This window comes from Physcomitrium patens, chromosome 5, assembly GCF_059467195.1.
Source record: "Physcomitrium patens ecotype Gransden chromosome 5, ASM5946719v1, whole genome shotgun sequence".
NCBI classification, from domain to species: Eukaryota; Viridiplantae; Streptophyta; class Bryopsida; order Funariales; family Funariaceae; genus Physcomitrium; species Physcomitrium patens.
In genome coordinates this window covers 17,106,295-17,120,383 of record NC_143414.1, presented here as the reverse complement: position 1 = coordinate 17,120,383, position 14,089 = coordinate 17,106,295, and the positions used below count along the sequence as shown (strand labels likewise).

The window sequence follows — 14,089 nt, the reverse complement described above, 5'->3', positions numbered from 1 at the left end:
TGAACACAAGAAAAGACTATCCATATGAGTTTACACATTAAGGTCACACAATTAATTGTCTTTTGATTTGCTAAAAACATCCAAAAAAGCTATAATACCTTCCATATTCTATCGATTCTTCTTCTAACAAATAAAATATTATAATTGATAATTCTATCTTATGCATTTTGTGTCTCTTCTCCTCTCCAAACTTATAAAAACAATATGTAATACTGCACTATTTTAATGACTATATAAAACATTTCATAATTCAATCATTAGAATTCTCCAAAACTAACTGTCATTCCCAGTAATCTGCTTCACACAATTCTAGACTCCATAGACTTCTTCTTATGGAACACTCTCAACTCTTGATAATCAATATATTATAATTCTCCCATTCATATCCATACTTCACAAATATCTTCAATTATTGACTTTCCAATTCTCCACTTATAATTCAGCACACAATAAATTTAATTTCTCATTTGACATCATATAAATCAAATCTTTCTTTCATTACAAAATTTCATTTCACATTATTCAAAATCTATCAATTATCCTTCTTTTATAAAGAAAATAAAAACAAGAGGTAGCACCAAGCTTATCTCGGCTCATAACTATCACAGTTTGGCTTTTTTTACTTCTTCTTCAACCAATTTATACTTACTCCAAAATAGAGATTTCAACCAACATTTCTTACTTAATCAATTTTTTCAACTAAATCATCCATCTTACATCCTAAATTGATTGTCCAATTGATGATTAATCAATTTTATCAATATCTAATCAATGTCCTATAGAAACCAATTTCTATCTATTCTACAGTATGTCATAACAACATATTTTAATCTTTATTTATATGTATATATATATATATATATATATTATATTTAAATTATAAGCTCTTTTGTATCAAATTATTTTTTAAATTATATTAATAAGTAATTAAAATTTATTATTTATAATTAAATATATAAATATTTTTATTTTTATTCTATGCTTATATTGATTATATTAAAATATTTAAATTATTAATATAAAATAAGATGTAAGAACTATAAAAAAATCCATAAATATTTTTTAAATAATTTAAAGTTTTTATTTTAAAATTCTCCAATTATAATTCTTTACTCAAATATACATTATTATAAATATATATATAGTGAGAGAGAAAGATTATTACTTATTAATTGAGATCATTTTTGTAGAAAATAATATTAATTATTAAAAGTACATGTTGAAAGTACAATGAAAATCATCCTTACTAAGGCTTTATATTCTAAGTTGGTTACTTCCACCATGGCTGCCATATAACCCACTTGGTCATGTGGCCTTGTCTTGTCCAATTATGTACAACCACATGGCCATGGAAGCTACATGATCTTGCATCACTCAATCAAATATAGCCACATGGCTTCTACTAAATATCTCTATATATTAATAAAAGAAAATGAAAATAAATTAATTACTATAAAAAAATAGATTATTAATTATGCACCATAGAAAGGAGTTAATTATTTATTGGAGGTTATTAGTTTTTGTGAATTAACTAACAAAAAAAACATTATATATTTTAATGTTTTGTCCCTTCCTAACTGATTTTTAGTGGTTTTAAGTCTTAAGTTTTATTTAGAACATATTAATTTCTTCATCTTAGCAGTCCAGCTGAGCTTCAACACACTTGCAGGAGAGTCGCAGCGAAAGAAAGTTGAGAGACCGACTGCAGACCTATGTATACCCAGAACATCGAAGTGTGTAACAGGCTAGGTGCCATGCCAACTGACGAACTACGGAGGAAACCATGATAAGAACAGGTACTCGAACATGCATACAATCACTCATCAACAAACATCATTTGCAAGCTTTGTGATCTAGACCATGGGCACTCAAGCTCTCTCGGCTTCCTTAGCTGAGGCTGGCTAATTGGTATCTGTTTGGAGAAAAAGAATCTGCAGAGGATGCCACAGTTGCACTTAATGTTGGCACGTCTGTGAGAAAGCTCATACGGAATTGCGGAGCTACTGTTATAATAGCAGATGTCTCGGAGAATAGCATGCTCTTCAAAACGAGAAGTAGCTATATTTACTGCTATGGTTATCGTCACCAGCGCCAACCGTTTCCAGAGCGTGCGAATATCGCAAGTTTCGTACTGTCTGCATGGTTGCTCTATATATGTAAGCAACCTGAGGTGAGGTGAGGTACACAGATACATTTCAAGACTTCGATACCAATTCAGAATCCTCAGATTAATTCAAGGTTTGTATTTTAGAAACCACAGAGCACTTTTCAATAAACAAACAAACAAATAGATAAATTTGATCACAGATAGTTCTACTACGTCAGTTTCAGACATTTTTCAAGGGCTCAGAATTTTCTCCCAATATTTTCACTTCATGGAGAAAAAGCAGCTGGGATACAATAATTTGCCGTATAACCTATTGTTTGTACAGACTGTGTTATCCTGTCGTCAGATGGATCACTTAGAGGGTCAACTCACCATCTCCTACTGAAAAATCATCTATTGACATCTGTCAACCATTCAGAACATGGACTGTTGACAGACCCGGCGAAGAGGTCGATGGTCCCGATGAAGCCAAAACGGTACAACAATCATACATCACAACTCGCTCCTGAGAGGTCGAAGAAAAACAATCCGGTACCAGTGAAGACATATTTAAGTCCCCTCGTGACGGCTGACCGGGACATAAGAAGTCTCCCACCAACAACCCCCAACCCCAAACCCGCAGTAAAGCACCGGAATTCAGGCGATCACTTCCCCAAGTCTGGAATTGCTACGGTGCAGTAAACGAATCCCTGGTTGCATTTCTGTGAGACCACAGGGAGACTCGATGCTTTCACAGCTTACGTCACCACAGCTGGCATTCAGCCCAGGTTGCCGGATCTCGTTCAAAAGGACCCCCTATTAACCGGCTCCAGCGCGATAATAGTACCTTCCGGAAGCACCTCCGAGTGGGGGGTGAGATTAGTCCTGAAAGGTAGCCGTGGGCAACAATAGAGTCCGGCTAAGGCCCGTGCGTAGTGACCATCAGGAAACGAGGCTCCTCGTGATACGTGACCCCGTCTGCGAGCAAGTGTACATGTGTGTGTGTGTCAGAGAGTGAGAGAAAACGTCGCCAGCGTTCCAGGCAAGCAAGGACGAGGAAAAAAAGAAAAACACAAAACCTTGCAGTGGACGCACGGGATGCAAGTGACGGAACGGCACGATCTTCCACGAAAAATTCACCAGAACATGGCGTCCAATTCGTCTGCAAATTCGCGATTAAAATAGCCGTGCGCTGACAGTCAAACGTGTTGGATCGAAGCGTCCGACGCCATCGTCGCGACCTGCCCAGTGAGATGAAGGTCGACGCGCGCCGACTTCGCCACACGCCACGCCGAAGCCATCAACGGGCCTTGGAATTCAACTTGCTTACGTCTGTTGATGCCCGGTTCTTGTCCCACTTGGGTATCAGATAGATGAACGTTCATCCAGTAAGCGTTATCATGTGGGAATACATTCATCCATAAACGATCTCGGAAGACGGTTTGGAGGAGCCTCCCATTTGCATGCCTCGGTTTTAGGGTTTCAATTACTGGTCTCATTGTCAACTTTACCACTTCGCTACGACTTAGTGCCCAACTTCTTGCGTGTTAGGTCACTGCTCTCTTGATTGGACTAGTTGATCTTTTTCGGTGGGTCTTATAATATGTTGGCCATGATTGGGATTCTGATTTTATTCTTGTACTACGGTAAAAGAATGACAAACTTTAAAACTTATCAAAACTAATTCATTCGAACAAGGATTTGGAAATTGTAGTTTTTTTAAAATATTCAATTCTAAGTGCATAACATGATACACTTACAAATGCATGTAAATTATGTCTTGTTAGTAGAAAAGATCAATATGTTCCAAATCACAAGTTTTTGAATAGGGGCTTTTCATGTGGTGTAGTAATGAAAGCATTAAAGTTTAAGATGGCATAGAACATTGAACACTTTGTGTGTAGGTAGGATCTAAGAGAAGGTGCAAAGAGAGCCAATATATACTTTTCAAAACAACTAATAAAGTAAGTCGTAATAACTGAGAAGAAGCCATGTCTTGTTTTTTATTTTATAATAACGTGACACAATTAAAATGAAAGTTCTAATATGTTCGATTCAAGGTTAATATACATCCTAGATAAGAACGAGACTGACAAACACGTGTATTAGTATACATGTTATACTAATACACGTGATCCTTCACACACTAATCCGCTTCAGGGTAATTTTGCAACTAGCCTCATCTTCGGGGAGTTGTGTCCACACAATTTCCGATCGCTACACCATCCTTTAAAACTTTCCAAAGCCAGCTATAATTTCTCAAATTTATCCAAAATCTGATTCCTGCATGGGAGGATCCCGACTTGGTTTGGCTGGAGCCAGAGGAATATTTCCAGAAGACAATATTTTGGGCGTGGGCGAAGAGGGGTTGTGAGCAACGTCTGGCAGATTCCACCAAAGTTATCAGCATGTCTAAGTTAAGAAACGAAACTGGGTTGACAATGGATTGTGCCGTTTCCTATAATCAACTCAAACACGGTGGCCTCCAAAGCCCATCTAGAGTCACCGCATTGACCTATTTTGCCACGCTCATAGCCTTAGCACAACCTTAGAGCTCACGCTGTCCAAATGTGTCTCCAGGAGAACGTTTAAGAAATACTTATTTTAATTGTTTTTGAAAGCCCTTTATTTCAATGTTAGATGGGTAGTATGTGGGTGAAAGTATCTTACAGATTACGCATAGTTTCTAATATTGTTGAAAACTATTACTGCACTGGTTTTCTTTGGAAGAAAATTAGAATGCGCGAAGAGGTAGGGTTTTGGCCGCTGCAAACAGTTCTCACCCCAGCAAAGCCTTTGACAGTTCTTTGTTGAGAGTGCCATTGAATCTATTTTAGCCCTAAAAAGCAGCTGTGTATTATTTATCGTTAGCCCCAACTTTAGGCTACATAACGAGAAGTGCGTGTGTGAGTGTAATTAAGGGTAACACATAAAGTAAAGCCACAGTAGTATCGTTGAAATTCATCCTGATATTACCGGGAAAATACATTCCTTCCAAGAGTTTTCTTAATTTTTTTGTTCAACTTTGTTTTTGTGAATGATATTTACCACGGGCAGAAGGAGAGGATACAGAAATACCAAGCATAGTTTTTCACAGTGTGCAACAAATGGAAATTCTACGTTTATTTGATGCGATGCAACACAAACCAACGAATTCTATAGCTGTGTGTAGATGAAACAAAGCATGCAATGGTGTCTAGTTCAAGCTCGAAGATGGATTTAAGAAGCGGACGTTTGCTACACAACGACGACGCTTTCGGAAGGTGAAAACTTCAATCATAGTGAGGTGTTGACGGGGATGTGATTCTCAACATCCTAACTGCGGATTAGCTGCCTGACAAGAAAAAGGACATCAATGATTTGGAAGTGCGACATCGGTTGTCGATTGCGAATGAGAACAGCGAACAGCTCAGACAAAACGGAAGTGCAGTTCACGCACGAGTGAAGGGAACGCAGAATTATTGCCACAGAAAGGGATTTGGGAAGTTCGGTAACATGGTGAGAGGCCCAGATCACAGAGCATGTCTTGGTCATGAGGATATGTCGAGTGGATGGCCACCAGCCTAGTCTGTTCTGGCACGGCCCCACGGGCGACCCGGTTCTACGCCTTCTTTGACGCTTTGCTCCGAACTCGGCATTCCCCACAGCACCGCTCTTTCCTTCTCTCCCCACATTTTTTGTGTTTCTCAGCTCTCATTAAGTACAAGAGGCGCCATAGCGGCTTCTCATCTCATTCATTTGGTCGTGAGTGCCCACCTTAACAGTGCAGGAACTTGCTTAGGAGCTGTAAGGAGCTGCAGGAGCAACCAGCACTTACTCGTGGGGTTGCCTCCATATTCCGTTGCAGTAGCCAGGCCACACTCCCACCGAGGTGAAAATCCTGTTTCAGATGTCTGGGTTACTGATTACATCCTGTACTTGGGTATCTGGTCTTCGTCAAGATGCAAGTCTCTGTTTCCTTCTACGCTTCATTCTAGTGCAGAGTGAATGTGTTGTGGTTAATCCTCTTTTAAAGTGCGTTGAGGGTTTTAAGTCCTTCACTCAAGGCTATTGGGGGTTGAAGTGGATGTGTTCTCTTCTGAATCCATGTCCTGCACAGCTTTCAGGATACACTCTGTTTGCATCCTGATGAAATGGACCATAGCTGAAGCTGGTTACGCTGAGAAGCACTGCCGCCATGTCGTCTGTTTTAATTAGATTGACGATCAGTAATTCGTTGAGACAGTTCACACACATTTCCCGAAACTCAGTTGGGCCGATGTGTCATAGTGTTAGGTTTCTAGGTTACGGTGCACAGGTTCATTTGTACTCTTCCTTAGTCAGAGTTCTTAGATTTCCCTGCTAACGTGCAGTCTCTCTGGAGTCGTTCTGGACAGCAGATAGTGAACCAATCCTTCTGTGATAGGTATAATTATAGGGTTCGATGCTTCCAACAAATTCTATGGTGTCTATACGATTACTGAATTACTCCTCTCAGTCGCACTGGTTGGAGTCCATGCGTTGATTCCAAATTCATCTCGATTAAGACTCTGTTGTGTATGATGGTGGGATTACGACAGTTTGAATTCGAACGCAGCGTGAGCTCATGTCTTGGGAATTAATAACGCAGGATGGCTCAGGGAAGAGGCAATGCTGTTGGTGTCTTGTTCGTTGCCTCTCTACTCGCATTTGCCCATACAGTAGTGGGAGTTGACCACGTCATTGGAGGCACAAACAAGTGGGACTACCCACCCGGCACAGACACAAACTATTATGCTACCTGGTCCGCAAAGCACAACTTTGTTGTGGGAGACTCTGCAGGTGAGTATTTGTCCTTTTTCCTATTCTCCTTCATGGACAGCTTTTGATCTCTCCTTGATCAATCCAAATGTGATATGTATCTGAACCGTTTCTCTGCACTTGTCTCGCAGTGTTCAACTACGTGGCAACCCAGCATAATGTGCAAGTCGTGACTGCCAACGAGTACAGGAGTTGCGCCCAGAGTAATGGCCAGACATACATGACTGGGAAGGATAGCATCCCTCTTACTACGGCGGGAAAGTACTACTTCATCTGCAGCGTCATCAGCCACTGCGAAATGGGCATGAAGATTATGATAGACGTGAAGGCTGCGGCCGCGGCCCCTCCCCCCGCCACAACCACCCCTCCTACCATGTCCCCTCTCCCTCCCACCGAAGCTCCAGCTGCGGCGCCCGTGTTGCCACCGCCTCCTTCCACTGCAACCTCGGTGCCCGCGTGCTTGAGTCTCGTCGCCGTCATGGCGGCATCCGCATTCGGCGTGCTGTTTTTGTGTTAGAGGCCTCTGATCTGCGGGGTTTGAATGCGAGCTCTGTGGTCGGATCCGCGAGCGGAGCGGAGCGAAGAGGAGTAGAGGAACTAAACCTGGAGCTGCCTGAACCATAGCAGGTGATGGAATTGACAGGTTCACAATTTTTTAGACCAATAACACAAGACCATTATTATCCAGTGACCCTTGAGGCTTGTACAGATTACTATTTCTTAGTTGTATCTTCTCTGGGCTTGGGATTTCCGTTTTTTTGAGATTGCGTTCCACGCGTTCTGTTGCCTCCGGTCATCGCACTTGTGTGCCAATACCACAGTCACCTGTTTTTCCCACATCCTCATGGCGCCGATGTCTTTGCTATGCGCATCATATTCATTGTCAGGATCTAATTGTATCGTTCAGGGTTTTCCGACATTTCATATGCTGTAACCGATCCTGCTTTGTACTCATCGTTGGCTACAAATTCAGCAATCTTGCATACCCAAGCTCAAGTTACCATATATTTTCGACAAATCATCATGTCTTTGACCATTGTGGAAGGGTGACTAGTGTATATAACAACGTAACAATTAAACCAAGATACACGAAACACTTTTATTATAACCAATCTACTTTTAATTCTCTTGCACCATATATAACATTTTTATTAACAAAATTATTCTAAAATAAGTTTTTTTCTTTACACTTCAAAATATAATACATAAATTAAATATTAAATAAGATTTGAAATAGTAATAAATTTACAAATTCCATACCTTCAAAATTACTAGAACAAAAATTTAATTTTTAAAAAACTATACATAATGAGATACTTGTTTACAACTTTAAATACTAATTTAATAGTCATTGGTAGTTTTAAGAAGTCCTTCTAAAATACATTCTATTATGATTTAAAAAATTCCTTCATCAATCAAGTTGGAAAAAAAATTTTGAAAGAGAATTTTTTGTTTTTTTTGTTTTTTAATGTACATATAGAACTAACAAAGATGAAATCCTAAAAGAAAGAATTGCAATAGCAATTTGTACTTTCTTTCTAATATCTATTAAAAATATATTTTAAAAAAATATATTTTTTGTATTTTTAAATCCATCAACAATTTTTTTTAATGTTAGAAAAAACAATTACATCATATGTGAAAATATTAAATCTATTAAGTTTGTAAATAATATTAAAAGAATTGTAATTTTTTTCTTGATTATATAGTATATGGTCTACAAGTAGTTAGTCTTTCTATAATCTAATTACAGGATTGAAAATCTTATCATTTACTTGAAGTAGACATAAAAATTTATTCAAAATTTTCTTATTGGATAAACAATGGAATTTAATATCTAATAACCTTTTTTTCCATTACAAATTGATGATTGAATACAACAAGACATCCATATAAGTGTAATCTGCAAAAAAATATTATTTCAGAATAATACTATTTATATCCTACAAAATTTTGATAATTAAAATATTTCTAAAAAATAATTATTCAAAAAATAATCTTATTGCATTTGGCATTTCTATTTCAAGAATGACTTATGTTATACAAATTTATTTTTTTTATCTTTTAAATATCTATAGAGAAGTTTTGTATCACAAAATAATAGATAGATCACATAGTTATATTCTACAAGTTCTTCAAAGAAGTAAGACTTCTAACATAAAACAAAAACAAATGTAAGTAAAAACATTTTCCATAAGAAAGATTGTAGTAAATTTTTTCATTATACACCATGACTTTTATCATCCAACTTTAAATCATAAATTATTTAACATATTTCTTGTAATAAAATATTATAAGCACTTAAACATTATCTAATTACTTTAAAATCTTCTAAATTACCTTCTATATATATATATATATATATATATATATATATATGTATAAGATTTGATAAAAAATAATTTCATGGTCATATTCTTTGTATTCATACTTGTAAAGATATTTTACAATATTAATTATAGAATACACTTTAACATTAATGTGGTAGTAAATAATTTTGCCAAAAATATATATTTAAAGAAACTATCTATTATCTAGAGTTTTAAATTATATATATATATATATATATATATATATATATATATATATATATATATATATATATATATATATATATATATATATATATATATATAATTAAAAATTATGATATTTTTAATCTTATCTTGAAACACCTATAAAAATTACTTTTTATATGCACTATTTTTTATGCATGGAGCATGTAGCCTAATATATTTGCAAAGAGAATGAAGCATACAATTTTTTATAGTAACATAAAACTTAAATTAAATTTTAAAATTACAAATTATTTCTAAAAAAGTACTAAAAAATATCTATAATTTTATTCTTTATTTTTTATAAAGTACTTAACATTAAATATTTAGCCAATTATATTTTTAGAACTAGATAATTAGAAATATAAAATATTTTTTCTAAGAATCCTATGATCTATTAAAAATATTAAAATTATTAATTATTTATCATATTTAGATGGCCAAATTAGAGTGGTCCAAAAGTATTTGGCCTTTTAATAATTCATTTGAATAATATGGCTATTATAGATTGCACACAAAGATAATAAAAATACTAAGATTGTCATAAAATTAAATTTAGCTTATCGCATCTTGGTAGAACTACATATATATATATATATATATATATATACAACTTAAAATTAAAGAAATAAAAAATAATAACATATCTTTCTCCATCAAATAAATATTTGTCATTTTATAAGTCTTTAGTTAATTTTTATAAAAGTTAGTTTAAATTTTTTATTGATTAAATTAGGCCAATAGAGTTATTTAAAATAAAATTTGGTATATTATTTAAAAAATATTTTTTTAAAAAATATTCTATATTAGTCAATATGGCTATATTTAAACTTATAGAAATATAAGAATTATGATGCATAAGCTATTGTGTTCACTTCTTATTATATATTGGTTGACTTTCTCCATTTATTTCTAAATCTTTCTTTTCATTTTTATCATAGATTTCTTGTTTTTAAACCTTTTTTAGAATTTTATTAATCTCTAGTTATAATCTCTATTTTAAAAATAATAAGACATATTAAAACATCATACAAATAAAATATTTTTTTGATTTATAAAGGAATATTATAATATTTTCATGGAAAATAATATTTATTTCTTTACATGCAATTCTCCCATCACCAATAATTGCAATACATCTAAATATCTTTTTCCTTTATTTGTTAAAGTTGCAGACTTAGACATCAACAAATATAAAGTATTATCCAAAAGAATTTACGTAATAGATTTTTTGTATGGATATATATATATATATATATATAGGATTTATTTTTATTTGGTTATTTAATTTTTATATTATATTTAAATGCAGTACCATAAAATTAATCTCAATAAATATATGAACTTAATATCTAGCTAATATCAAAGTTTTTGCAAGATGGTAAATAACTTAATATGAAAAAAAAATATAAATGTTTTTCTATATAATTTCTAAGGCTAAATTTTTTTGTGATTCCAAATATGCTAAAGCAAACTATAATTATAAAAATAGACATGGTTAATATATAATTTTTTGTTGCTAATAACACCGAGGCATAAACTTTGAAAGATTCAACAAGAGAATTATAAAATTATTATTGCAGTTAATATTAGTTTTTATAACATCTATTTGAATACTGAAATTTAAAAAATTGGAATTATATTTATTATAATGCTTATTCATTTCAAAGTTATTCATCTTTTAAACTAAAATAATAAATAAGAACTTGTGCAAAAAATTATCAATATTAGTTCAACTTGCTTAGCATAAATCACAATGGGATTGATTTCTAAAACTTAACACAAGAACTAAAAAACTTTAAATTCTTAATTCTTAAGTATTTTACTTCTTCATCTTCTTATATTTGGCAATGTATTTTGTACTTATAGTTTTGCTCTATTTTTTTATAACCATTGTCTAGATACATCAATTGCTTTACTCTTTGTCATTTCTTGATGTTGCTTCTTATTATTTTTATTTTTAAAAAATTTATATAGTAATTCATATCTATATTCGTTCTCTTTTTAATATTTTTAACTTTTTAAATTTTCTTTTTTTGGATTCTTTATGGTGCTTCTTGTGTCTTATAATGCACATTGTTAATAACATATTTTATAATAGATAGATAAAAAAAAATGTAGAAGAAAGATACCTTATTTTAATAAATAAATAATCAATATTATTAATTTTTAAGATGCAATCCAATCTTCTCTTCAATAAGTGTTGGATGTTTCTAAAGCAACAATTATATTTAGCACAAATATTTTGTGTATTCAAAGAAGTGACTAGCTTTTGGCATATTTAATTTAAAATTGAAGAAGATTTTGGCATTTTGATATTGTGCATTATATTAGTGTTATGAATATATATATATATATATATAATCAAGATAAGAAGTATTATGCAAAGGATAAATGTAGATATATTTGATAATATCTTATGGCAAAGCTTCTTAAAAGCTTTATAGATGAGGATTTGACTTAAGACATGGTTGCATGTGATTGGTAGGTTAGAAACTTGGCCAACAAGTTACCCATATGTTATACGTGTTGGTAGCTTGTAGTATAAGCTAACTATGTGGCACACATATAAGAAACTTTTTTTGTAAGTTAAACATGTGTCTTGGAAGTTAGACACATGTTAGAGGTCCTATAAAACATTGCTATATAGCTCCTAGTTAGATAGTATATATGAAAATAAAAGTGAAGCCTTCTTCACTCTTATCAATACCTTTTTTTGTTCTTAGTCTTGTTTCAAGAAACTCTAATTTTCTTGTCTTTGGCAATAGCCATTCAAGTTTAATATTATACCATCTTTAAGTGATTATCTAGTCTTTTCAAGTGACATAAGAGTGTATTGATCTTTTGGATCTTTGAGATTCATGTCCTTGACAATTAGATGGAATCCAACTAAACCATGTTTTATTTCAAATGTTTTAAATATTATTAAACATTTCAAATGTTTTCTTTATAATTGCAATGATAAATGTTTTAAATACTTCTAAAATGCTTTACATACACAACCAAGATGTGTAATAACTAATATCTAATTTAAAAACTTAGCAATATTTTACTTTTTAAAGTTTGGTTCTAATTAATATTGGTATTCTAAAGCAATAGCATGTGTTTTATTCTTCATGTATTTATCTTCAAAATTACATCAAACATTTAGGATTTAACATTTTGATATCAATTTGTACCATGTTGCTATAGATGTATCATTTTGCTCAAGATTTGGCATTTTGGCATCATGAGTCAAAGCAATACAATGAGTAAAGCTTCAATGATTTGTAAGTGCAATAAACAAAACTTAACAATTAAACCATCACATAATATTCACAAATGGAACCATCTTGCATATAGAAACATATCATTGATTTTAATATATAAGATTTTTTTATAAATTGAAAATATTGTTAAATTAATCCATTCTTTTTTTAAATCAATCCACCTTTTTATTAAATTGGAGGAATGTATGATCAGTTTCATTGTTTTGTGAAAGTGCGTAAGGAGTTTGCCATGATGGAGGTGCTTTGTAGGCTCCACATTTGTATCTTTGCTTGATTTGAGAAGGTGATAGACCCATCATGTTTGATTCTTGTTTGGATTGGTTGCTTTAGGAAAAGGGTGGGTTGATTTAACAATCCTCTATTTTTATCCTAACAAAATCCTCTAGATCTAGGTATTTTTATATATGCACCAACATGCCTAAATCAAACAACCTTGACAATACAATAGATATAAGCACATACATTGAGTAGGCAAGAGTACAGAACCATTGTGCAAACATACAAAAACAGCAAAGCAAAATGGGAAACAATGAAAGCTTAGGCAAAGCCAAAACCTCATCCATCCATATTACAAGCATGGGAGGTATGCTACAAGCCCAAAAATAATTGCAATTTTTACAACTTTTTGAAGAGTAAATATGACAAAGAAGTAAATCACCTTCTTTTTGTTTCTTGACCCTTCATGTCAAGTGTAAATAAAATCTCCATCTTAAAGTTTTGAACTGATAATTCTCAGTGCAAATTTTACTAATTATTATTGTTATAGATAACACAAAATGAGGATTTTAATCATCATAGCTTTTACATGCCACTCTTGATAACAGAAAAATCAACATTAACATACATATGTACACATGTTTACCAAAATCTATAAAGTTGCTTCTATAAGAACTTTCAAACTACATACATATTACTGAAGTGTTTCCACAAATACAAGATAGTATTCAATACAATTAAATCTATCTTATCAATAAACCTTCTAAGAATTCTACTAAACATGAGAACCATATATACACTCAATATATATACCGACATACACTTATATCATTGAGTTGAACCAGTGATTGTCAATGAGGCTTGCTTGTAAATAATAAACGTTCTGGTAAACCTGTCCACATGCTTATCCAATTTTTCTCCTTTATTATTAGCTTATCAAGACATTACTAAAGTTGCACAGATTGCCTCAGATTTTCCATCCCGTACATGAGCGTGGAGCCTTGCTAATACTGGGTCAGGTCACTGCTCGAATCACCTTAGGATTATTATATCGGCAACTCAGTGGAAGTCGCCACATTTGCTCGAAGATTTTGTTTTTGCAACACAGCGCCCCGCAAGAGTGGACAACAACGAAAGAACAGTTGACAATGCCGCAAAAGCAGAGCAAATCAAGAAATCTGGTA

At 33.1% G+C, this 14,089-nt stretch overlaps 1 protein-coding gene and 1 long non-coding RNA gene across 4 annotated transcripts; one reads left to right on the top strand and one right to left on the bottom strand.

Annotated features, from left to right (window-relative positions):
- Window positions 1-2,334: 2,334 nt before the first annotated feature.
- On the bottom strand, window positions 2,335-3,364 carry LOC112282266 (uncharacterized). The gene is made up of 2 exons (XR_002969837.3): window positions 3,166-3,364; window positions 2,335-3,064 (listed from the first exon to the last, which is right to left on the bottom strand). It is a non-coding gene; the product is annotated as an uncharacterized LOC112282266 (long non-coding RNA).
- A 2,461-nt stretch (window positions 3,365-5,825) lies between these two features.
- On the top strand, window positions 5,826-7,704 carry LOC112281992 (mavicyanin). Of its 3 annotated transcripts, none has more exons than XM_024519057.3 (3): window positions 5,826-5,957; window positions 6,696-6,886; window positions 6,997-7,704. In XM_024519057.3, the coding sequence occupies exons 2-3, from the start codon at window positions 6,697-6,699 to the stop codon at window positions 7,380-7,382; spliced, it is 576 nt and encodes a 191-aa protein (XP_024374825.1). In that variant the 5' UTR covers window positions 5,826-5,957; window position 6,696; the 3' UTR covers window positions 7,383-7,704. The 3 variants fall into 3 exon arrangements, with proteins under 3 accessions (XP_024374825.1, XP_024374826.1, XP_090106849.1); XM_024519058.3 differs by having other exon boundaries at window positions 6,646-6,886; XM_090250723.1 differs by having other exon boundaries at window positions 6,186-6,886.
- Window positions 7,705-14,089: the final 6,385 nt, after the last annotated feature.